The sequence below is a fragment of the Artibeus jamaicensis genome, unplaced genomic scaffold (genome assembly GCF_021234435.1).
Source record: "Artibeus jamaicensis isolate MK-2021 breed Jamaican fruit bat unplaced genomic scaffold, CSHL_Jam_final contig_240, whole genome shotgun sequence".
Taxonomy (NCBI): Eukaryota; Metazoa; Chordata; class Mammalia; order Chiroptera; family Phyllostomidae; genus Artibeus; species Artibeus jamaicensis.
In genome coordinates, this window is record NW_026521506.1 from 25,849,276 (window position 1) to 25,874,069 (window position 24,794).

A 24,794-nucleotide genomic window follows, 5' to 3' on the forward strand; every position below is an offset into this window, starting at 1 on the left:
TATGACAAGAAATATGTGATCTGAGTAAAAGGAATAAAAAGTAAAAGACCAAGGGTAGTGTGTTTTAGGAATATGAGTGAAATGAAAGAAGAAAAATAAAATGCAATATAAAAAGGAGAACAAAGACAACCAGTCAAACAATGAAATGAAACAGTACAAAGAAAACTGAATGGAAATAAGAGAAATAAAAAATAAAAATTAAATGCAAATTCTGTAGTATAGCAAAGTGAATTTTGCCTCAGTTGTTGGTGTTAGCCCTCTGATTTCTCTCTGGATCTGTCTTTGGTCTTTTCACAGCTCCAGGTCTTATTGTCTCACACTTGGGTGAAAAAGCCTCCTGCTTACTTTAAACCCAACAAGTGGGCTCTACTGATCTTCCTGGATACTGCAGGCACAGTGGGGCTGGGCTCCAGGGTTTTTTTTCCCTTTCCTGAGGTTGTGGGAGGATAGGGCCTCAGTCTGGGCTACAATATTCACAGGTTCCCCGCCTCATGTCCTCAGAGTGCTGTGTGGCCCTCACTCTCTATATGCACCAGGCCAGCACCTTTAATCCACCTGTTGTGCCACCCTTTGATTAGTCTATGAGGCACACGGAGTGGGAGCAACTTTCACTCCTCTTCTTTCTTTACTGGCCTAAGCCCCTTCAAGGAAGATTAGTTCCCCTATTGAATTAACTCTCTCTGGATACTGCTACCCCTCTGAGTCCCTGCTGCCCCACTTTGATCAGTCCCTGAGTTGCCCTGGTTTGGAGCAAATCGTGCTCTTCCTCCTCCCTCTTCACTGACCCTCTGCTGCTCCTGAGAGGTCCTTGCACAGGAGCTGAGGGCCTTTTTTTTTTTTTTAAAGTGAATTCCCCTTGGCTGCAGGTGGACATTCCTAACAAGAGCCTGGCTTTTCACACAGCCCAACTCTGACCAGTCTCGACACTATGTGGGTCACAGTCAATCACAGCCCACCTTTTCTCCCATCTCTAGGTGTCACCTGGCTCCCCAATTTCTCTGGTACTGTCCCAACAGGTGTGCATAGTCCCCTCTGTGTTCTTATTCTTCCAGCAACTTAAGGTATCCAGGTCTCTCCAGCCTCCGGACTGGCTTCCCTGCTCCGGGAAGGGAGGGAGCTGAAAAGTTACAATTTCTGACCTGGTTCTCCTCCAAAGTTCCTGGGGCAGCCCCAGTTCCTGGGTGCTGGTGCAGGGCCTAAGGACCATCCCTTTGGCCTACAATATCTCCTTACTGTCTATTTTTAAACATCCTCTACAATCTTTGGCTTCCAAACTTCATATAATCTGGGATTCTGTTGGCTGCTCACTCTGTTCTTGAGAAGATTGGCCAGGTGTCCCAGTTGGGTGCAAGAGCAAGTGGGTTCAGCTCCCACCTACCTTGCCACCATCTTCAAAGTCCCAGAGAGTCTTTTATTGATTTAGCAGGGAGAAAAGAATATTCTTGGGTCTGGATAATTTGATTCCTTAGTGCTATTTGATTTCTTTTTGCTTCCATATGGTAGCTATAGAATGTCCTGGAATTTTGATAATTTTCAACTGTCTCAGTTGCTGTATGGCATCTAATAATTCTCCACCCAGTTCTGCATTCTTTATAAACTGCATTAAGAAAGTTAAGAAGCCTTGGTACTTTCATAACATTTCGAAGTCATGAATTACACCAAAGGCATAGCAACTATTAGTGTAAATATTGGCTATTTAATTTTTGGCCAGTTGACAAGCTTGAGTTAGAGCAATTAATTTGTCCTGCTGTGCATATCTTATTTCTGGTAAAAACTTTCAATTACATCCACCATGGTAGTTACTGAATATCCAGCTCAGCAATGTCCTTGTCTTTGAGATAAGGAGCAAGAAGTTTGTCAATAAGTAAAACACTATCATGGATGTCTATATCCTATAAAGAAGGTAGTAAAGTTGCTGGTTTAAGAGTGTCATGCTGCCTGGTGTGGCTCAGTGGATTGAGTGCCAGCCTGTGAATGGTCACACGTTCAATTCCCAGTCAGAGCACATGCCTGGATTACAGGCTGGGTCCCCAGTTAAGGGTGAGAGGTAGCTGATTGATGTATCTTTCCCACATGGATATTTCTCTTCTTTGCTTTCTCCCTCCCTTCCCCAGTCTCCAAAAAAAAATCTTTAAAAAAAACTGTCACACTTAGCTAAAGTAGTATTAGGCACAGGCAACAGTAGTAATGCTGAGGACAGTGAGAGTTTAACAAAGGTTCAACAGAATGAGGAACATAAGTGATTAGAGAAGAACCCAAAGCTATTTTTTCTGTCTGCACAACATGGTTATAGCAGAGATGGCCCTCATATAGAGAGGGAGTCCTTTTGCTCTACTGAGTCTAATTGCAGGCTACAATATCCTATAGGGCTATAATGACCTCTATGTTTCTGAGTTAGAACCCCTAGAGCATTTACTTTATATTTATGTGTGAAAAGAAAGAAGGAAAGTTTATAATTAGGGTGCTCCAAAGTGTGAGCTTTAGCTTCTTTAGAGCTTCTACATCTTGTTTCCGCTTCAGGGTTTTATGAGATTGGTACTTCTGGTTTGAATAAGGCATATAAAGTTTGAGCCATTAATAAAAAGTTTGGGACCTAGTTGCAACAGTATGCAGTCAGTCCCACAAGTACTCTAAGATGCTTCTTAGTTCTTGAAAGAAGAAAGGGTAGGATTCCTCTGAATCTTTCATAGCTAATTAGTAGCACATTTTTTAGATATAAGATGGTCAGGGTATTTTACTTGGGGCAAACAGACTTAAAGCTTGTCCTTTGCGACCCTATGTCCTTTTAGAGCTAGCTCTGGTAATAGGTAAATTCTGTAATTTTGAGAGTCTAGTTATGTTCTAGAGCATAAAAGTAAATTATCTATATATTTGATCAGAGTGGATGTCTAGGAAAATCAACATCATTTAAAACAGCCTTTTGCATATGATAGAAATAGTCGGGATTCTGTATATCCCTAGAGCATTACAGTCCAAGTAAATTGGCCCTATTCCCAGGTGAAGGCAAAGAGGTATTGATTGTCTTTTTCTATAGGAATGTTGAACATTACATAAATCTATTACTGAATAATATTGGTAGTCCACAGGAATGACTCATAATAGGGTATGTGGATTTGGAATGATAGAATGTCTGGGAATAACTGTTATATTTGTAAATTTGAGATTCTGTACAAATCTCCATCCTATTATATTCGGGTTTTTTTTTTTTTTTTTTTTTTACTGGAAGGATACGATTACAGGGGCTCATCTTTCAATACATGGAAATTATACCCCCCTTTAAGTAATCTTGTAAAATGGGATTAATTTTAACCAGTGCAGCAGGTCTTAAAGGATATTGGTGAATATTAGGTAGAGGCAAAGTGTTACCAATAGTTATTTTGATAAGAGTGGCTGACTTGATCTTTCAATATTTTTACTGGGAATAGCCCAGAGCTCTATAGAAACATGCTGCAGCAAATGTTCAGTTTCAATATTAGTTTTCTTTTTTATAATTTGCTTTAAAACCATGATTTTCTCAATTGGTTCAGTATCTGACCCATTTAGTTCTAAATACATTTCACCATTCTGAGAAAAAGAAGTATGAGTATCATGTCAGCTGAATTGGGGCAGATTTGACTAGCAAAAATGTATGTTGCTTCATAAGTGTCTCTAGTTAAAACAAAATAGGTTCTCATTTAAAAATGGACATTGGTTAATTATTTATACCTACCATTTTTTTTAATTGGGAGTTTTTATTTATTTTTATTTTTTTAACTTTTTTTATTGATTATGCCATTACATTTGCTCTACTCCCCCCTCCATTCCCCTCCACCCTGCACACCCCTCCCCCACCATTTCCCCCTTTAGTTCATGAACACGTGTCTCAAATTCCTTAGATTCTGTATTTCCCCTACTATTCTTACCCTCCCCCCCATCTATTTTCTATCTACTGTCTATGCTACTTATTTTCTGTACCTTCTCCCCCCTTCCCCTCCTCCCACTCCCCTGTTGCTAACCCTCCATGAGATCTTCATTTCTATGGGTCTGCTCCTGATCTAGCTGTCCTCTTAGTTTGCTTTTGTTTTAGGTGTGGTTCTTAATAACTGTGAGTTTGCTGTCCTTTCACTGTTCATCTTTTTTATCTTCTTTTTCTTAGGTAAGTCCCTTTAACATTTCATATAATAAGGGCCTGGTGATGATGAACTCCTTGAATTTGGTCTTATCTGAGAAGCACTTTATCTGTCCTTCCATTCTAAATGAAAGTTTTGCTGGGTAGAGCAATCTTGGTTGTAGTTCTTTGGTTTTCATGACTTGGAATACCTCTTTCCAGCCCCTTCTTGCCTGTAAGGTCTCTTTTGAGAAATCCGCTGACAGTTTGATGGGAACTCCTTTGTAGGTGACTGTCCCCTTAGCTCTTGCTGCTTCTAGGATTCTCTCCTTCATTTTAATCTTGGCTAATGTAATTATGATGTGCCTTGGTGTGTTCCTTCTTGAGTCCAACTTCTTTGGGACTCTCTGAGCTTCCTGGATTTCTTGGAAGTCTATTTCCTTTGCCAGATTGGGGAAATTCTCCTTTATTATTTGTTCAAATAAGTGTTCCAGTTGTGGCTGTTCCTTTCCCCCTTCTGGTACCCCTATAATTGGGATGTTGGAACGTTTAAAGATGTCCTGGAGGTTCCTAAGCTTCTCCTCATTTTTCTGAATTCTTATTTCTTCATTCCTTTCTGTTTGATCATTTTTTTCTTCCTTCTGGTCCACTCCCTTGATTTGAGTCCCAATTTTCTTTCCATTACTATTGGCATCCTTTGTATCACCATTTATTTCAATTAGTTTAGCTTCCATATGTTTCTCTAATTTGTGACTAAAATCAACCAGTTCTGTAAGAATCCTGATAACCAGTGTTTTGAACTGTGCATCTGAAAGACTGGCTATTTCTTCATCACTTAGGTCTATCGGTTCTGGGGCTCTGAGTTGTCCTAGAGCCATTTTTGGTCTATTCGTGCTGTTAAGTGAGCGGAGCGAAGCCAGTTGTTTACCAGGACGGGGGAGACCCAGGTCGCTGGTTTGTGACGCTGTGTGTGGGGGCGTGGTCAGAGAGGGAGCAATGGCGGTCCTCTCCGCTAGCCCAGCGCATGGGGCTTGTTTATCCGATTGGAATTGTGCGAGCCTGCTGCTCCGTGCCGGCTTCCCTTCTCACTGGTTTCTCCGCACATAGATGTGCGCGACCGACGGACCGACCCGCTGTACGCTCCGGCAGCCAGCTCGCTCGCGATCAACGCCCTCGGTTGCCTGCACGCACCGCGCACCGTGCACCGCCCCGGGAATTTTTTCTTGCTAACCTGCTCCGCTGCTGGCCTCGCTCCTCGTACCGGTCCAGCTGAGTATCTAGTTGTACTTTGGACTCCGTATTGTCGATTTTCCGTGTGGCTTGGTTGTGACTGCTGTTAAAAATAGTTGTTCTTAGATTTGGTTGTGCACAGGGGCGAGGTGTTTCCTCCACCTATGTCTCCATCTTGGCGGAAGTCCGTATACCTACCATTTTTACCAAAGTTTTAGTCCAAGGGAGAGGACAACCTATTGGGTAAGGTGTGGAACAGATACAGTAGCCCAGTGTCTATAAGGGCCTTAGCAGTTGCCCCTCTTATGGTAATTTCAATGTCTCCTAAAGTATTGGTAAGGAGGAGAAATGCCCCCTTGCAACCTTTGGAACAAATTTATGTTTGCTCCTATCTCCTTTCTTTATCTAAATCCCATTTCAGTTTTCCACAATCCTTCTTAAGGTGACTTAGTTTTGTATAGTAAAAGCAGATCTTCCTTTCACCTTGTCAAATAGGCCTGTGGGAAGATCTGACCTGATTGTTTAGTTCCTAAAGCTGTAAGTTCGTAGTTTTGTAGCTTTATCCTTGTGTTCTTTTTGAATAGTTTAAGTAATTGATCAGCCAGAGTTGCTAATTTATCAGTATTTGTGGTCAGCCAATTCAGTTCAAGTTGTTTAATGAGAGCTACAATCTTTTCATGTCATTCTTTCAGAAATGCCAAATTTAGCACTGGATCACTTGATCATCCTTAAAACTGTCTGAAGACATTCATGAATATTGTTTGAAAGTTTTTTCAAAACATTCAAATAAATAAAATACAGGTTCTTCAGATTTTTTTATGAAGCCAGTGGGCTAATTCCTTGTCTTTTGCAGGTCTCTTTTTCTTTGTTAAAAAAAATCTGTATAGGAGTTTTTCAGCAGACCTTATCTAGCCATTCTGGTGCTCTTCTCTCAGAAACCAATAGGTATATTTACTAGAATGGATCAGAGTAGCCAGGATCATATTGATTTAATTCTAACAATTAAATAACATTCCTTTGTAAATAGAACAGTGCCTTGGAGAGGATCAGAGAAATTTTAGTTAGATTCCTTAATTTTGCTTTATTCCAAAGTGAACAAATTACTAGTTGCTCTCCTTCTGAGACTGGCTTTTCTCTAAAAGGAGCTGCTACAATTTCTGTTTTTTTCCTATCCTATCCTGGTCTGGATTTCTATTCTTATTTTCCTCTAATTCAGTAGATAGTGATAATAGAGTAGGTAGAGAGGATGGAGGAGTGAAAGGGAGGAAAAAAAAAGGAAGAGCCTGGAAAATGGAGCTCAGAAAGTAGTGGAGTGATTAGAATAAGGGGAAAGTAGCTGTTGGCATTGAGTAGTTTCAGAAGCCTTCTTTAACTCAGAGACATCCCCTAAAAGTTTATTAACTTCCTGAAGAGAGGAAATTTTATCTGAGAGTTCACGGTGTTTAAAATGTTCTTATTAACTTCCTTAATAGAATAAATATTATTTGTGCTCCTTTTAGAAGCTTCTGTTTTCCAATCAAGGCAAGCATTCCATTTATTCAGTTTGATTTTACAGCCTACTTATTCCAACTGAAAATTTACTTAGCACAAAAAATTTACTTAGAGGTATCAAAAGAGCCCCTTTTCAGCCTTCTTAAGCTGATATTGTTACAGGAAAATGAAGCAACCAGACACTGAGGGATTCTGGAGTATGAGGTTTATTAATGTGCATGGGCCCAGAGGAGTCTGGGCCCCGAATTCTGAGCCCCGAACAAAGGATTCTTGGGGTTTATATAGTCTACGGGGTCTTCCTGTCTACGTAGCAAAGCGGGATATAGGAGCGGAATGCGGAAGTTAGTTCTAGCTATGCGGTAGAAGCAGAGTACAAAGGCTAAATGTGAAAATTAGTTCTATCTGGGGGGGTGCTAGCCCCAGTCCTTGTGAATATCCTGCTGTTTGCTTTTCCCAGACAGCCTTATCGTTCTCCTAGGGTGCCTGGGGTTTTGGGTGAACAAAGGCTTTCCAAAGCTTCCCACATCAATATCACTTTTATCCCATATTTTGCCATGTATAATGCAAACTCGGATTTTATACACATTGTACACAGGATTATTATACCCATGGTATGTAATCACTACACCCATGTATAATACACATCCTTTTTTCCCTCAAAAATTGAGCAAAAAAGTACACATTACACATGGCAAAATATGACAGTTAGATCTTCCCACTTCTTCTTTTAAAATTATTTTCTTGTTGTTCAATTACAGTTGTCTGCATTCCCCGTTTCTTTTTTTAATTATTGTATTGTTGTTCAAGTACAGTTGTCTGTATTTACCCCAAAATATAACCATAGACATTGATTAAGATCTTCCCATTTCTGTAGATATTTGATGGGAACAGCTCTGCCTGGTTTCAGGAGTTGTAACTGCCCCCCATGGCTAAGGCTGAGTGAGGGACCTCTGGAATGCGAGCCACTAAGGCGACAAAGCTTTTCTCTGGCAGCAACACTGCTTCTGCTTCACCCCCTGCCCCCAACGCTTGGTCGGTTAGTCAAAGACAGGTACCACCCCTCAGGGGGTGGGCAACCTAAGCTAGACACGATCACTTAGGAGGCCATCATGGAAGGACTTTGGGGGCTGTAACAAAGAGGGAGTGATGGACCCTCGCCCCCCAGCTATTCTGACATAGCCCTAGCCCCCATTTCCATTGGGAGAAGTGCTTCCTGGCTCTAATCCACTGAAGCCTGAAAACCTCTGATGGGGGAGGCAGTGCAGCCCCTTGCTGGCTAGAGCGGGATCTGGGGTGATTTGGCATAAGAAAGAGTTCCTAAAGTCCTGTGAAACTTGCTTTGCTAAGAGTGCTTTCATTCATATGATAAGAGTCTGAACAGGAAATTAGTGTGTCTCCCGAAGTTTTTGCAACCTTCTTACCTGACAGACACTGACTCAGACTAAGCCCTCAGATGTCTTTGAAATGTTATCTACTGTTTGATCCTTGCCACTTGACATTGATTGATGAGCTTTACCTGTATTCCTATGTATTACAACCCAATAAAAGCCATTGAGGAAGGGGCTCTTGGTCTTACTCCTCTGAGAGATTGACCTCCTCTCCTCCGCAAGCAGATCATGTGTTGGTAGTTTCATTTTCATCCATGGAAGATGGGGGGGGGACTTTGCGGGCAAAGTTGCCCCCACAGATATTTACAAGGTGAGGCTCCATACACATTGTATATAAAAATTGCCAGAGTACTAAAGAGAGTTTGACTGTTGTGGAACTTGTTGGCATGATTTCTCATGTTAATTTTAATGTGTTTTTTGAACCAATTAAAAAATTAAAAGCAGCCACATGAAAACAGGTCAAGTAAAGTCTGGTACCACTAAAGCAGGTAGGTTTGTGATTCTGAGAAAAGACTAACCCAAGTTCACCTGACACAAAGCAGGGAGCTGTTGGACTGGATACATAAGCAGGGGCACTCTGCATCTGGATCCACGCAGTGGTCCTGGGTGGGTTTCTTCAGAATCCTGCCATACTATGTCAAGTAAATACCAATGTAAGAATGTCTAAAACTGTACAGAATTTTTTGTAGAGAATTAAATTTTTTTTTACTTGAGCCAAATAGAGGATACACCTGAAAGCAAAATATCAACAGACTGAAGAAAATGCTTCTCACAATGGCAATTTACAGCTTATTTTACATATTTGAAATTAAGGAGGGAGCATAAGGAAAATTACAACAAAGTAGGAGAAAGCAAGACTATGAATGATTTACACGATACTTAACAAGATTACTGCTTTCTTTAGTGTGATTTTGCTTCTGAGGGATCAGAAAGGAGGCATTTCAAAGGTGTGTTAACCTAGATGCACAGAAACAAAGGACAGAGCTTACAAAAGGCAAAGATAAACATTTTACTAAAGCCCTGACTGGTGTGACTCAGTGGGTTGAGTGTTGTCCTGCAAACCTCAAAGCAGACAGGCTAACAACTGTGTTCCCTATTAGGGCACATGCCTGGGTTGCAGGCCCGGTCCACCATTGGGAGCGTGTGAGAGGCAACCACACATTGATGTTTCTCTCCCTCTCTTTCTCCTTCCCTTCCTCTCTCTGTAAAATAAATAAATGAAAGCATTTTACTAAAGAAGTTATATGCCTGGGGCATGACTACCCACCATGACCTGCCCAGTTAGGAATTTACAATCAGATAACTCTGTGAAATTACTTTTCATACAACCTCTTTTTCATCCACAGTGGAAAGAATAGCTTTTTAAACAAATCGTACTAAAACAAATAAATATCCATATGCAGAAAGCTTAACTCATACTATATGCAAAAATTAACTAAAAATGAATCACAGACCTAAGTAGAACAGCTAAAACTATAAAAATCTTTAGAGGAAAAGGAGATAGGCCAGGTGCTGAAAGACAAATACCATATGATCTCACCTTTAACAGGAAGCTAAACAACAAAACAAACAAGCAAGCAGAAAAAAAAAAAACAAAGACACTGAAATAGAGAACAAGGGGACAGTGACCAGAGGGGAGAAGGAAGGGAAGTTAAGGGGAAAAACGGGGAGGGATTTGGAGGAACAAATAGGAAGGACACAGGACACAGGGACGAGAACTAAGGGGGGTGGAAATGGGAGGGAGGTGGGGAGCAAGGGGTGGGGGAAGCTGGGATGGGAAAAATAGACAAAAAACTGTACTTGAAAAATAACTAAATAAAATTAATTAAAGAAAAAGTAAAAAAAAGAAGCAAAAGCAAAGGAAAAAAATTTTATTTTTTTATTTATCTTTAGAGGGGAAGGGAAGGAGAGAGGGAGAGAAACATCAATGTATGGTTGCTTTTCGTGCGTCCCCTGCTGGGAACTGGCCTGCAGGGAACTGGTCTGCAACCCAGGCATGTGCCCTGACCAGGAATCGAATCGCAATTGTCTGGTTTGCAGGCCTGCGCTCAATCCACTGGGCTACACTAGCCAGAGCTAAAATCTTTTTAATGTGATGTAGCTCCATTTGCTTATTTTTTGTTTTGTTTCCCTTGCTAGAAGAGCTATATCAGGAAAAAATATTGCTAAGAGCAATGTCAGAGAGTTTACTGCCTCTGCTTTCTTCTAGGAGTTTTATGGTTTTAAGTTTTACATTTAAGTCTTTAGTCCATTTAAGTTTACCTTGTATACGGTGTAAAGTGGTGGTCTACTTTTACTTTGTGCCTCTATCTGTCCAATTTTCCCAACACAATTTATTAAATAAACTGTCTTTAACCCATTAAAAAAAAGGAGAAAATCTTTGAGGCCTTGAGTTAAGTAGAAATTTCTTAGTTATGACACCAATCATAGTTCATTAAAATGATAAATTGAATTTCATCAAAATGCAAACCTCTTATACTTCAAAGACACTATGTTAATAGTTGTAAAAAGATACGTAACATACTAGTGAAGAATATTGCAAAATACATATATAATGAAGGACATTCAGAATATACATAGAACTTGTGTGTACCTCGGTAATAAAAAGCTATTCAAATCAATTAAAAATGGACAAAAGATTTGAAGACATTATACAAAAACACATATGAATAGCTAATAAGCACATGAGAAAATGGTCATTAGAAAAATGCAAATTAAGCCACAATAGGATATCATTTCATGCCCAACAGAGCAGCTGAAATAAAAAGAATTGCACACAAATGTTCATAATTTATAATGGCCAAAATTAGAAATAGTGTGTGTGTCTATCAACTGGTTAAAAAAGTGTCATAAATACATACACTTAAATACTATTCGGTGATAAAAGAAACCAACTATGAATAAATTCTATGGAATAAAGATTCTCCAAATCTTTATTTTCAGTGAAGTAAGCCAGACACACAAGTGTATATATTGTATAATTCCATTTATATTAAATATCCAGAAAATGTAAAACTACAAAGACAGAAAATAGATTGACAGTTGCCTATGATAGGAGTAGGAAGTATAATGGGAATTAACATTAAATGTTCATAAAATATCATATTGGAATGGTGAATATATTCTAAAACTGATCAATGGTGATGGTTGTATGACTTGGTAAATTTAATTAAATCATTAAGTTGTGCACTTGAAGAGGGTGCATTATATAATACACAAAGTATGACCAAATATAGTTACTTTAAAAATAAATAATTTTGACATGAACATTATTTTACATGCCTTTTTATGTATATGCCCAAATGTGAAATTGTTGGGTCCTAGAGGAGGTGTGTGATAGCACCAAATAGTTTTCCAAACTATTTATACCAAATTACACTCCTGATAGCAATATCTGAGAGTTCCATTTCTTTACATCCTTGCTAAAGTTTGGAGTTCTTAGTCATTTTTATTTTAGTCACCGTCAATTATCTTTATACGGTAATCATTCATTTGTTGTGTGTGTGTGTATATATATATATATATATATATATATATATATATATACACATACATATATAATACCTATTTTTTATTTTTAAAAGATTTTACTTATTTTTTTAGAGAGAGGAAATGGGAGGGAAAGAGATGGAGAGAAACACTGATCAGCTACCTCTCTTACATCCCAAGTTGGGACCTGGTCCACAGTCCAGGCATGCGCACCTGATCAGGAATCGAACAGGTGACTCTTTGTTTTGTACTCTGGTGCTCAACCCACTGAGCCACACCAGCCAGGGACATATTTCACCTATTTTTGCTCATCTTATAATATTGTTTATATTTTTGTTTGTTGGTTTGTTTTTTTCAACATTGTTATTGTGGGAAAATGTACAGAACATAAAACTGACCATTTTATTAACCTGTTTTAGATGTACAGTTCAGTTGCATTAAGTACAAATTATTGTGTGATCATCGTGAACATCCAGACTTTTTTTTGAAAAACCGAAACTCAGGCCCTGGCTTGTGTAGTTCAGTGGATTGAGCGCAAGCCTTCGAACCAAAGCAATGCTAGTTTGATTCCCAGTCAGGGTGCATGCCTGGGTTGCAGGCTATATCCCCAGTATGGGGTGTGCTAGAGGCAACCATACATTGATGTTTCACTCCTTCTCTTTCTCCCTCCCTTCCCCATCTCTCTAAAATAAATAAAATCTTTTAAAAAAGAAAGAAAAACCCAAACTCTGTACCCATTAAACAAAATCTATTGTTTTCATCTGCTTCCAGATTCTGGCAACCACCATTCTACATAGTGTCTCCATGAATTTGACTGCTCCAGGTATATCATATAAGTGGAATCATATAATATTTGCTTTTTTGTGTGTCTGGATTATTTGACTTAGCATAATGTCTTCAAAGTTCATTTATGTTGTAATGTATGTAAGAATTTATATGTATTTTATGCATATGTATACATAATATGTATATATTACATATCTGACTTATATGTAATATAAGTCAGAATTGGAAATTTCAGGGGGAACACTTTATAAAGTACATGGTTGTCTAACCACTGTGTTGTACACATGAAATTAATACAAAATAATATTGAATGTAAATTGTAATAAAAAAAAATAGGACTTTCGCCAAGATGGAGACATAGGTGGAGACGCTGTAACTTCTCACACAACCAAGTTTAAAGACAACAAAATTTTAGCAACAGAAAACACAGCCATAACACAGAAAATTGAACTTTTCAGAAGGATAACAGTGAATTCTTCAGCTGGACCGGTAAGAGGAGCAAAACCAGCAGCTGGCGGAGCAGGGTTGCACAGGAAAACTCGGTCAGATGGACTCAGGCATGCAGATCCCAGGTGTGGGGTTGTGACGGGCAGACCCAGTGAGCGACAGGCGGACCCAGCAAGGGCGCAGGGCCCAGGCTGACCATGGTCACACATTGGTGCACAGACAGACCAGTGAAAAAGTGAGCAGTGAGACAGACCAAGCAGTCCCCAGTGGCGGGAAGCAGAAGAGGGACCACTATTGCCCCTCTTTAACCCCGCCCCCACAAACAGCGTCACAAACCAGCGACCTGGACAGGCCCCACCCTGGTGAACACCTAGGGCTCCGCTCCTCATGCTTAATGGCGCGAACAGAACAAAAATGGCTCAAGAAGATCTCAAAGCCCTAGAGCCCATAACTCTAAGCGATGAAGAAATAGCCAAACTTTCAGATGCACAGTTCAAAACACTCATGATCAGGATGCTCACAGAACTGGTTGATTTTGGTCACAAATTAGAAGAACATATGAAGGCTAAACTAACAGAAATGAAGGGAATTGCAGAGGAAATCAATAGTGATGGAAAGGAAACTGGGACTCAAATTAAGGGAGTGGACCAAAAGGAAGAAAAAAATAACTGAACAGAAAAGAATGAAGAAACAAGAATTTTTTTTAAATGGGGAGACACTTAGGAATCTCTGGGACATCTTTAAAAGTTCCAACATCTGAATTATAGGGGTACCAGAAGGGGAAGAAGAATAGCCACCAGTGGAAAACTTATTTAAACAAATAATGAAGGAGAATTTCCCCAATCTGGCAAAGGAAATAGACTTCCAGGAAGTCCAGGAAGCTCAGAGAGTCCCAAAGAACTTGGACCCAAGGAGGAACACACCAAGGTGCATCATCATTACATTAGCCAAGATTCAAATGAAGGAGAGAATCCTAGAAGCAGCAAGAGCTAAGGGGACAGTCACCTACAAAGGAGTTCCCATCAGACTGTCAGCGGATTTCTCAAAAGAGACCTTACAGGCAAGAAGGGGCTGGAAAGAGGTATTCCAAGTCATGAAATCCAAAGACCTACATCCAAGATTACTCTATCCAGCAAAACTTTCATTTAGAATGGAAGGACAGATAAAGTGCTTCTCAGATAAGATCAAATTCAAGGAATTCATCATCACCAAGCCCTTATTATATGAAATGTTAAAGGGACTTATCTAATAAAAAGAAGATAAAAAAGATGAACAGTGAAAGGACAGCAAGCTCACAGTTATTAGCAACCACACCTAAAACAAAAGCAAACTAAGAGGACAGCTAGATCAGGAGCAGAACCATAGAAATTAAGATCTCATGGAAGGTTAGCAACAGGAGATTGGGAGGAGGAGAAGGGAGGAGAAGGTACAGAAAATAAGTAGCATAGACGGTAGGTAGAAAATAGATAGGGGGGAGGGCAATAATAGTATGGGAAATATAGAATCTAAAGAACTTGAGACACGTGATCATAAACTAAAGGGGAGGAATGGTGGGTGTGGGTGTGTGCAGAGTGGAGGGGAATGAAGGGGGGAATAGAACAACTGTAATGGCACAATCAATAAAATAAAATAAAATAAAATAATTAAAATTAAAATTAAAAAATAAACACAAAAATAATTTCTAAGGCTGAAAATGTTTTATTTTATATATTTTATATAATATATATAACATCTCATTTATTCATTTTTTGTCAATGGGCATTTGGATTGTTTCCACCTTTTGGCTATTAGAAAAATGCTGCTGTGAACATGGGTAGAAAAATATTTGTTTGAGACCCTGCCTTCAATTATTTTGTTTATATATTCAGAAGTGGAGTTGCTGGATCATATCATAATTCTATGCTCATTTATTTGTGTACCCATTAAACTATTTTCTATAGTGCCTCCATCATTTTACATTCCTTAAGAATGTATAATGTTTCAAATTTCTGCACATCCTGGCAGACATTTGTTATTTTTTTTGGTGGTAGCTATTTTAATGGGTGTGAAGTGACCTGTCACTGTGGTTTTGACTTGAATTTCCATAATTAGTGATGGCCAGCGTTTTTCACATGCCATTTGCATCTCTTCTTTGTAGAAATGTCTGCTCAAGTCCTTTGGGCATTTTTAAATTATTTGTTTTTTTCTTATTGCTGTTGAGTTGTGTCCTTAATACATTCTGGATATTAATCCTCTATAGAATATATGATTTGCAAATATTTTTATCCATTCCACAGGTTGCCTTTCAAATTTGTTGATAGAAACCTATGATGGAAAAAAATCTTTCTAATGTAAAGAAATTCTATTTATTTTTATTTCTATGTATGCATTTAGTGTCATATACTTTTGTTTTGTGTAATGAAACATAATTTTCTTTGTGGCTTCTGTAACTGCATTTATGACAATGAAAGATACTTTAGTCTTAAAATTTGGTGAACATAGTTTCCTTTGTCCTCTAATAGTTTAGTTTAACTACATAATATTTAAAAAAACAATGGATCTTTCTACCTTGACTGGTATGGCTCAGTTGGTTGGGAGTTATTCCACAAAGAGAAAGGTTGCTGGTTTGATTCTCTGTCAAAGAGAATCAAATAACTAGGATGAGGTTTTGGTCCTGGGTCAGGGTGCATGCCAGAGGCAACAATTGATGTTTCTTTCCCTCTCTTTTTCTTCCCCTTCTCCTCTCTCTAAAAATAAATAAATAAAATCTTAAAAAATAGATTTTCTTTTAAAATTACATTCTTGGAAAATATTTAAGGACATTGGAATATGTTTATGAGAGAAAAAAGTTTATAAAAGAGTCTATCCAGTTTTATTTTAAAAAAATTTAGCCTAAATATAACACATATAAACAAGTTAGACTAAAAGGACCAAAATGTACTTTGGTTCTCTCAGGGCTGTGAGATTGCTAGTGATTTCTATTATACTCTTAAGATTTTCTCATTTTCCAAATTAAAAAAGTGAGCATATATTGTATTTATTCTCAGAAAATTACAAGGAATGTTGTAACTATAACACCAGAAAAATAAAACTTGGAATGCAGGGAACTCAATTATGGAACTACCAGAAAGATATATTACCCTGAAAATTAAATTTTGTAATCCAATTTTCTCTATAATACAGAGATAAAATAGTTTAGAAAGGAAAATTTAGCCACATAATGAAATAATTTATAAAGATATACAATAATATCTAAACAGGATTGAGCCCTGCTATTGTAGCACAATACAGGTTGTTGTTTAAATATGAAAAATAGTTGAAATATTAAAAATTGTTCAATTAATCATCTCTCTGATAGCTAACAATATTGAGCATCTCTTCATGTGTCTCTGGATATTCTGTATGTCCTCTTTGGAGAAGTGTCTGTTCAAGTCCTTTTCCCATTTTTTAATTGGGATGCAAATTAAAACCACAATGAGATACCACTTTACACCAGTCAGGATGGCTATAATAGACAAAGCAACAAACAACAAATGTTGGAGAGGTTGTGGGGAAAAGGGGACCTTAATTCACTGTTGGTGGGATTGCAGACTGGTACAACCATTATGGAAAACAGTATGGAATTTTCTCAGAAAAATAAAAATCGACCTGCCTTTTGACCCAGCGATTCCACTGCTAGGATTATACCCCAAGAATCCTCAAACATCAATTTCAAAGAACCTATGCACCACAATGTTCATAGCAGCACAATTTACAATAGCCAAGAGTTGGAAGCAACCTAGGTGTCCATCAGTAAATGAGTGGATCAAAAAATGGTGGTACATATACACAATGGAATTCTATGCAGCAGAGAGAAAGAAGGAGCTACTACCCTTTGCAACAACATGGATGGAACTGGAAAACATTATGCTGAGTGAAATAGGCCAGGCATTGAAGGACAAATACCATATGATCTCACCTTTGAGAGGAAGCTAAAGAATAAAACAAACAAGCAAGCAGAATAAAAACAAAGACACTGAAATAGAGAACAAGTGGGCAGCAACCAGAGGGGAGAGAGAAGGGAATTTAAAGGGAAAAATGGGAAGGGATTTTGAGGAACAAGTATGAAAGACACAGGGATGAGGACTGGGGGGGGGGAATGGGAGAGAGGGGGGAGAAAGGGTGGGGGGCTGGGATGGGAGAAATAGACAAAAAATGTACTTGAAAAATAACTAAATAAAAATTAAAAAAAGAAAAAATTGTTCAATTAATCAATAACTGGCATTGCAAATGTAGACAAAATAATTATCACCAATGATTCCTACCCAGAGGAAATTCTGTAATGACTGCAGAGTAGTCCATCTTAGTAATACTGTATTGTATATTTAACCATGACTTTAAAGCTCATTTAGATTATTTTCAATAACTCAAAAGTGTCAAGCAAATGTTATGACTTAAAAAAATACTACTTTATATTTGAGCATTCCTTTAAAAATTCCTTAGAGCTTTAAAGCCAGCAATAAGAAAGAGTGACTGTCAAATCAGTACTGGTACTGAATTATTGATAAGCCAGGCAACTGGTTTATAGTCTTCACTTTTTATATTTTTAAGGTATATTTATTTTTGTTTGTTTCTTTATTATGTTCACTTGTCATACAGTTGTATACAGCACTTTGACTCTTATTTTTAATATTTTATTTATCTTTAGAGAGGAAGGGAAGGAGAGAGGGAGAGAAATATCAATGTATGGTTGCCTCCCATGTGGCCCCTGCTGGGAACTAGCCTGCAACCGAGGCATGTACCCTGACTGGGAATCGAACCATGGTTGCTTGGTTTCCAGGCCCGAGCTCAATCCACTGACCTACGCCATCCAGGGCTGACTCTTAATCACAGAACCTCTTTCACCCTAACCCTCACCTACCCTGGCACCAGCCACCAACCCAGAGAAATGTTTCAAGAATTTCCCATTCCAAATTACTGCTCACTTATCATAAAGGTTTTGAAAAATACAGAAAAACAGACTATAGGATATTTAAATCACTGGCAGTTACAGCACCCTGAGAGCAGCATTGCTAATTGTTTACTTTTTTCCTTCTAGCCTCTCTTTATAAGCTCCTCCACCACCTACCATTCCCCTTCCCAGAGCCTAGGACTAAAATCAAAGGGACAGAGTTAGGAGGGGTGGATGCCTTGTCATTTCCCCTTGTCCGAAATTTTAGTTACAATTTTCTTTTAGCTCTTTTAAAATTATAAAAGTATAATACCAGTTGAAAATTGAAAGGATAATCTAATAATATATGGGTTTCCAGGAAAATCGGGGTAGGGGTCAGGGAGTGTTGAGTGGTGGAGGATAAAGGGGAGGTGAATGAATCAGCCATATTCTGGGAAGGTGAGTGGAGTTTGAAACTTGATAGATCTAATACTTTATCGGCTCAGAGTGTGTGAATTACTACAGCCCAGCAAATGACGTTAGAGCAGAATTGGGGGGGGGGTGACGCAGCTAGCCATTGGCACTAAGAAAATCTAGCCAAGAGACAGCCGCGTTATTGTATTGCAGCACCATTTCTTTAAAAAATTGGAACCAGCTGCTACTTGCAGAGGTCCACCCACTGCAGCTCTCTCCAGTCTTTGTCCCACTCCTGCGGGGCCCATCTCAACTTTCTGCACCCCAGCCCAGGCCATCGCTGAATTTGTCTTGATCTCACAACCTCAGCAACGCTTTCATCACGGCAGCAGTCTCAACCGTTGCTTTTGCTTTCGCAGACCAGCTACCGCTAGTTCCACCTTTGCCAAAGGCACCACCGCTTCTGATATTCGGCGAGTCTTTCCCTGCAGAGGTCAGATCTCCCGATCTTGGAGATACCCACATTAGGCGTGTACTGTTCTTTGAAAAATGTCCAAGTCAGTCAACTACAAGGAATTTTTAGAGTCCAGGCAAGCAGAGGCTGGTAATAAGGTGATGGTGGAGGGGCTGGGGAAACTGCTGGAGAGCAGTGAAAATGCTGCAGCTTGGCCTGGAGATGATGGGGAGCGTGGTGAAGAATCAGCCTCTTGTCCTGGGGAAGAAGGGAGAAAATATGAAGATGCTGCTGGGTCTGGGGAAGGAGGGGTAAGAAGTGAAGATACTGATGAGGATTCAGATCCAGACCATCCAAAAAGACTTATTGGTTATCTTTTAGATACAGACTTTGTTGAAAGTCTACCTGTCAAAGTTAAGTACCGTGTGTTAGCCCTCGAAAAGCTTCAAACTAGAGTGGTGAATCTAGAAGCCAAATTCCTGAGGGAATTTCATGGAATTGAGAGAAAGTTTGCTGAAATGTATCAGCCCTTGTTGGAAAAAAGATGTCAGATCATCAATGCAATCTATGAGCCTACAGAAGAGGAATGTGAATATAAATCAGACTATGAGGACTATAATGATGAGGAGATGTATGATGAGGAAGAAATGTGTGGTAATGAAGAGGGTATGGTACATGAGTATATGGATGAGGATAATGGTTATGAGGAAGATTATTATGATTATGCTGTTGAGGAGGAGGAGGATGACGATGATGATGATGACGATGAGGATGACATCGAGGCTACTGGGGAAGATAATAAAGAAGATCCTAAAGGAATTCCTGATTTTTGGCTGACAGTCTTAAAAAATGTTGACACAGTCACTCCTTGGATTAAGAAATGTGATGAACCTATTCTGAAGCTCCTGACAGATATTAAAGTGAAGCTTTCAGATCCTGGCGAGCCTCTCAGTTTCACGCTAGAGTTTCACTTCAAACCTAATGAATATTTCAAAAATGCACTGCTGACAAAGACCTATGTGTTGAAGTCAAGGCTAGCATATTATGATCCCCATCCCTATAGGGGAACTGCGATTGAGTATTGCATAGGCTGTGAGATAGATTGGAATGAAGGAAAGAATGTCACTTTGAAAATCATCAAAAAGAAGCAAAAACATCGGATCTGGGGGACAATTCCGAACTGTCACCGAACATTTCCCCAAGGATTCATTCTTCAATTTCTTTACTCCTTGTAGAATCAGTTCAAATGGAAAGGATGGAAATGATGATTTTTTACTTGGTCACAATTTACGTACTTACATAATCCCAAGATCGGTATTATTTTTCTCAGGTGATGCACTTGAATCTCAGCAGGAGGGGGTAGTTAAGGAAGTTAATGATGAAATTTATAACAAAATTATTTATGATAATTGGATGGCTGCAATTGAGGAAGTTAAAACCTGTTGCAAAAATCTTGGGGCAATGGTAGGAGACATTGATCGCTAAGGCAGAGTCTACATGGTCCTGAAATTAACAGCCTTAGATATAGTTACTCAGAATAAAAGAATTTGTCTTGTGTTCTGAATTTTTCTTATAATGTTAGTTAAAAGCATATGTCTCAGAAATATAAAAGATGTTCAAATGCCGATTCATTTGACTTTGCATTTCAGTAGTAGAATGCTTTCAAGAAATGTACACTGTGGTAAAATGATTTAAGACATTAATATAGTGTGGTGTACTTTAATCCTTGTGAAGTCCTTTTGTTATGTAACTATTAATCTGTGGCTGTGAATAATGCCCAGACTGCTAAATGAGATCAATATTTATTTGGAAAGAAAATCTCGGAGAACCCACCAAGGTTTTTTTTTTTTTGCTATTGTTGTTATTTATGTATTATTGTTTTTTCAGTCTTTTAGCTAATAGATTTAATTCTGTTGTGCCTGTTTCATTTTAAAATAAAAATACAATAGAATTTAAAACTTAAGAACTTAAGAAGAAGCCTGAATATGGTTAAGAATTTCAGGCAAAAACCAACTTTATTGTTAATAACAGCTTGTTCATAGGCTCTTATATTATGTGATCATAATAAATAACGAAACTTAGTCATATTGAAGTTATTGTTTTTCAGTGAAGTGTTAATCACAGTATTTTTCAAAAGATTGCCGCATATTGTTCTCAGTGTGTAAACTATAATTGTGGTGTGTAATTTTTCTTTTCTTATAGTACATTTAATCATTCCTTGAAAGTGTTTAGAATTTTGAAAAGATTTTTTCATGTTCTTTCACTGGAAAATGAAATGAATAAAAATTTCAATGTTTTATGTTTTAAAACTGGTCTTTTTTTCTGATTATAAAAGTATTGTGTACATTGGACTGTATTTCAAAAATACAAAAATACACTAATTAAAACTAAAATGCATACTTCCATTCCTCAAAGATAAACACTTGTTAATGTTGTCATTTATTTTTTACTATGTGTATTTACTATGTGTATGTGTTATTTTCTATGAGTATATATGCAAGCAAATTTACTAACACTATACTTAGGTGTGCAAATAAGTAAGTTTTTATTGTTTATAACTGATGTAATCTTAATCCTGAGTCCACCTCTACCATTCAGGATTTTAGGAAAACAAAAATCTCAAATTTAACCAATCCAGTAAGTTCATTACTATTTAGTAATTTAAACACTCTGTATAAACAAAAAGGTCCCATGTGTTAGTCTATATATCAGATTTACCTACTCTTCCACCATGTTATCTGGATGCATAGGGTCTATATTGCTTAATGGCAGGGGGAGTGTACACTAAGGACAATAGGATGTGGTTGATCAGAGAGCTAACTATTTCAGAGCTTCTTTGCCTTCCTCAGATGTGAAAACCCATAGATTTGGGTTTCCCCTTTGGCAGACTCTGTGAAAGTCACATCTATCCCTTTGGGACAACAGGAAACATCTTTGTCCATTGGTGCATTTGCACACTTTTGATTATTTATTTTTCTTTAAAAAAATTGTCAATTACAGTTCACATTCAATGTTATATCAGTTTCTGGTGTACAGTATAGAGATTAGAAAATTACATACAGCCCTGGCTGGTGTAGCTCAGTGGATTGAGCGTGGGCCTGCGAACCAGACAATCGCGGTTCGATTCCCAGTCAGGGCACATACCGGGGTTGCAGGCCGGTTCCCTGCAGGCCAGTTCCCAGCAGGGGATGCACGAAAGGCAACCATACATTGATGTTTCTCTCCCTCTCTCCTTCCCTTCCCCTCTAAAGATAAATAAATAAAATTTAAAAAAAGAAAATTACATACAAAGTGGTCCCCCCAATATTTTCAGTACCTACCTGGCACCATACATTGTTATTATAATATTATTGTTATTATTACTAAGTTTGTTTATTTATTTATTTATGTGTGTGTGTATATATATGTATATATATGTATGTATTTGAGAAAGAGAAAGGAAGGAAGGGAGAAAGAGAGAGAGAGAAAAACATCATTGTTTTATTGTGTCTTTGTGAGACAATGCCCAACCAACAGAGACAACACTGGTCTGGACACTTACTATGATATTATTGACTATATTCCCTAATTGTACTTTTACATCCTCATGAGTATTTTGTAACTACAAATAAATACTTGTTAATCCAACAGGGAACTTACTTATATTTTAATTTTTTATTGTTGACACTATTACAGATGTCCTCCATTCCCTCCACTTTGCCCCGGCACCATCCTGTCCTTCATATTGTTGTCTTTGTCTTATGGGCTATACATATATGCACATATATTCTTTGGCTAATCTCTTCCACTCCTCCCCTCCCCTCTGAGATCTGTCAGTCTGGTCCATGTATCCATACCTTTGATTTTATATTGTTCATCAGTTTATTTCATTCATTAGATTCCATATACGAGTGAGATTAAATGGTATTTCTGTTTCTTTGACTGGCTTATTTTGCTTAGCATAATATTCTATAGGTCCATCCATGCTGTCTCAAAGGGTAAGAGTTCCTTCTTCCTTTTTTACAGTTGCATAGTATTCCACTGTGTAAATGTACCACAGCTTTTTTATCCACTCATTGACTGATGGGCACTTGGGCTGTTCCCAGATCTTGGCTATTGTAAATAATGCTGCTATGAACATAGGAGTGCATCTATTCTGATTGGTGTTTCAAGATTTTTAGAATATATTCCTATAAGTGAGATAACTGGGTCAAATGGCAGTTCCATTTTAGTTTTTGGAGGAAACTCCATAATGATTTCCACAGTGACTGCATCAGTCTGTATTTCCACCAACGGTGCCCTAGGCTTCCCTTTTCTTCACATCCTTGCCAGCACTTGTTGTTTCTTGACTCATTAATGATAGCCATTTTGGTGGGTGTGAAGTAATATCTCATTATAGTTTTAATTTGCATCTTTCTGAGAGGTAGTGATGTCGAGCATATGTCTATTGGCCATCTGTATGTCCTCTTTGGAGAAGTGTCTATTCAGGCCCTTTGCCCATTTTTTTAATTGGGTAGTTTGTCTTTCTGGCATTGTGTTGTGTAAGTTCTTTACATGTTTTGGAAATTAATCTCTTCTCAAATGTATTATTGATGAATATGTCCTCCCATACAGAAACTATCATTTTGTTGATAGTTTCTTCAGTTGCAGAGAAGCTTTTTAGTTTGATGTAGTCCCATTTGTTTAATTTTTTGTTTCTCTTGCCCTAGGAGATATATTGGCAAAAATATAGCTAATGTGAGATGTCTGAGATTTTACTCCCTATATTTTCTTCTACAATTTTTATGATTTGGGGACTTATATTTAAGTCTTTTATACATTTTGAGTTTATTGTCATGTGTGGTATAAGTTGATGGTCTAATATTTGCATGTATCAGTCCAATTTTCCCAAAATCATTTGTTAGAGAAACTGTTTTTACTCATATGTTCTTGCCTTCTTTGTCAAATATTACTTGACCATAAAGGCATGGTATTATTTCCGGGCTGTCTGTTCTGTTCTGTTGATATATATGCCTGTTCTCATGCCAGTACCAAGCTGTTTTGATTACAATGGCTTTTTACTATAGTTTGATAACTGGTATTATGATCCCTCCAACTTTGTTCTTCTTTTTCAGGATTGCTGAGGCTATTCAGGGCCTTATGTGGTAGCAGTTAAATTTTTGAAATATTTGTTCTAAATGTGTGAGATCCGCCATTGTTTTTAAATAAAAATTGTGTTGAATCTGTAGATCGCTGTGGGTAGTATGGACACTTTAACAATGTTAACTTTTTTTAATTTAATTATTTTTCAAGTACAGTTTGCAGTCTATTTCTCCCATCCCAGCCCACCCTGCCCCATGCTCCCCACCTCCCTCCCATTTCTACCCCCCTTAGTTATTGTCCCTGTGTCCTTTATACTTGTTCCTCTAAATCCCTCCCCTTTATCCCCTTAAATTCCCTCCCCTCTCCCCTCTAGTTGTTGTCCCCCTGTTCTCTATTTCAGTGTCTTTGTTTTTATTTTGCTTGCTTGTTTGTTTTGTTGTTTAGCTTCCTGTTAAAGGTGAGATCATATGGTATTTTTCTTTCAACACCTGGCCTATTTCACTCAGCATAATGCTTTCCAGTTCCATCCATGCTGTTGCAAAGGGTAGTAGCTCCTTCTTTCTCTCTGCTGCCTAGAATTCCATTGTGTATATGTACCATAATTTTTTGATCCATTCATTTACTGACGGGCACCTAGGGTGCTTCCAACTCTTGGCTATTGTAAATTGTGCTGCTATGAACATTGTGGTGCATAGGTTCTTTGAGATTGGTGTTTTAGGATTCTTAGGATATAATCCTAGCAGTGGAATTGCTGGGTCAAAAGGTAGGTCCATTTTTAGTTTTCTTAGAAAATTCCATACTGTTTTCCATAGTGGTTGTACCAGTCTGCAATCCCACCAACAGTGAGCTAGGGTCCCCTTTTCCCCACAACCTCTCCAACATTTGTTGTTTGTTGCTTTGTTTATGATAGCCATCCTGACTGGTGTAAAGTGGTATCTTATTGTGGTTTTAATTGCATCTCTCTGATGGCCAGTGATAACAATGTTATCTTTTCTTATCAATGAACAAATTATGTGCTTCCACTTAACTGTATCATCCTCAATTTCTTTCTTTAGTATC

The 24,794-nt window shown here is 38.2% G+C and overlaps 1 protein-coding gene across 1 annotated transcript; it reads left to right on the plus strand.

Moving 5' to 3' along the window:
• Window positions 1-18,769: 18,769 nt before the first annotated feature.
• On the plus strand, window positions 18,770-20,159 carry NAP1L2 (nucleosome assembly protein 1 like 2). The gene is given in 2 exon segments (XM_037129556.2): window positions 18,770-19,849; window positions 19,851-20,159. Coding segments are annotated over 2 exon segments (1,389 nt in total).
• Window positions 20,160-24,794: the final 4,635 nt, after the last annotated feature.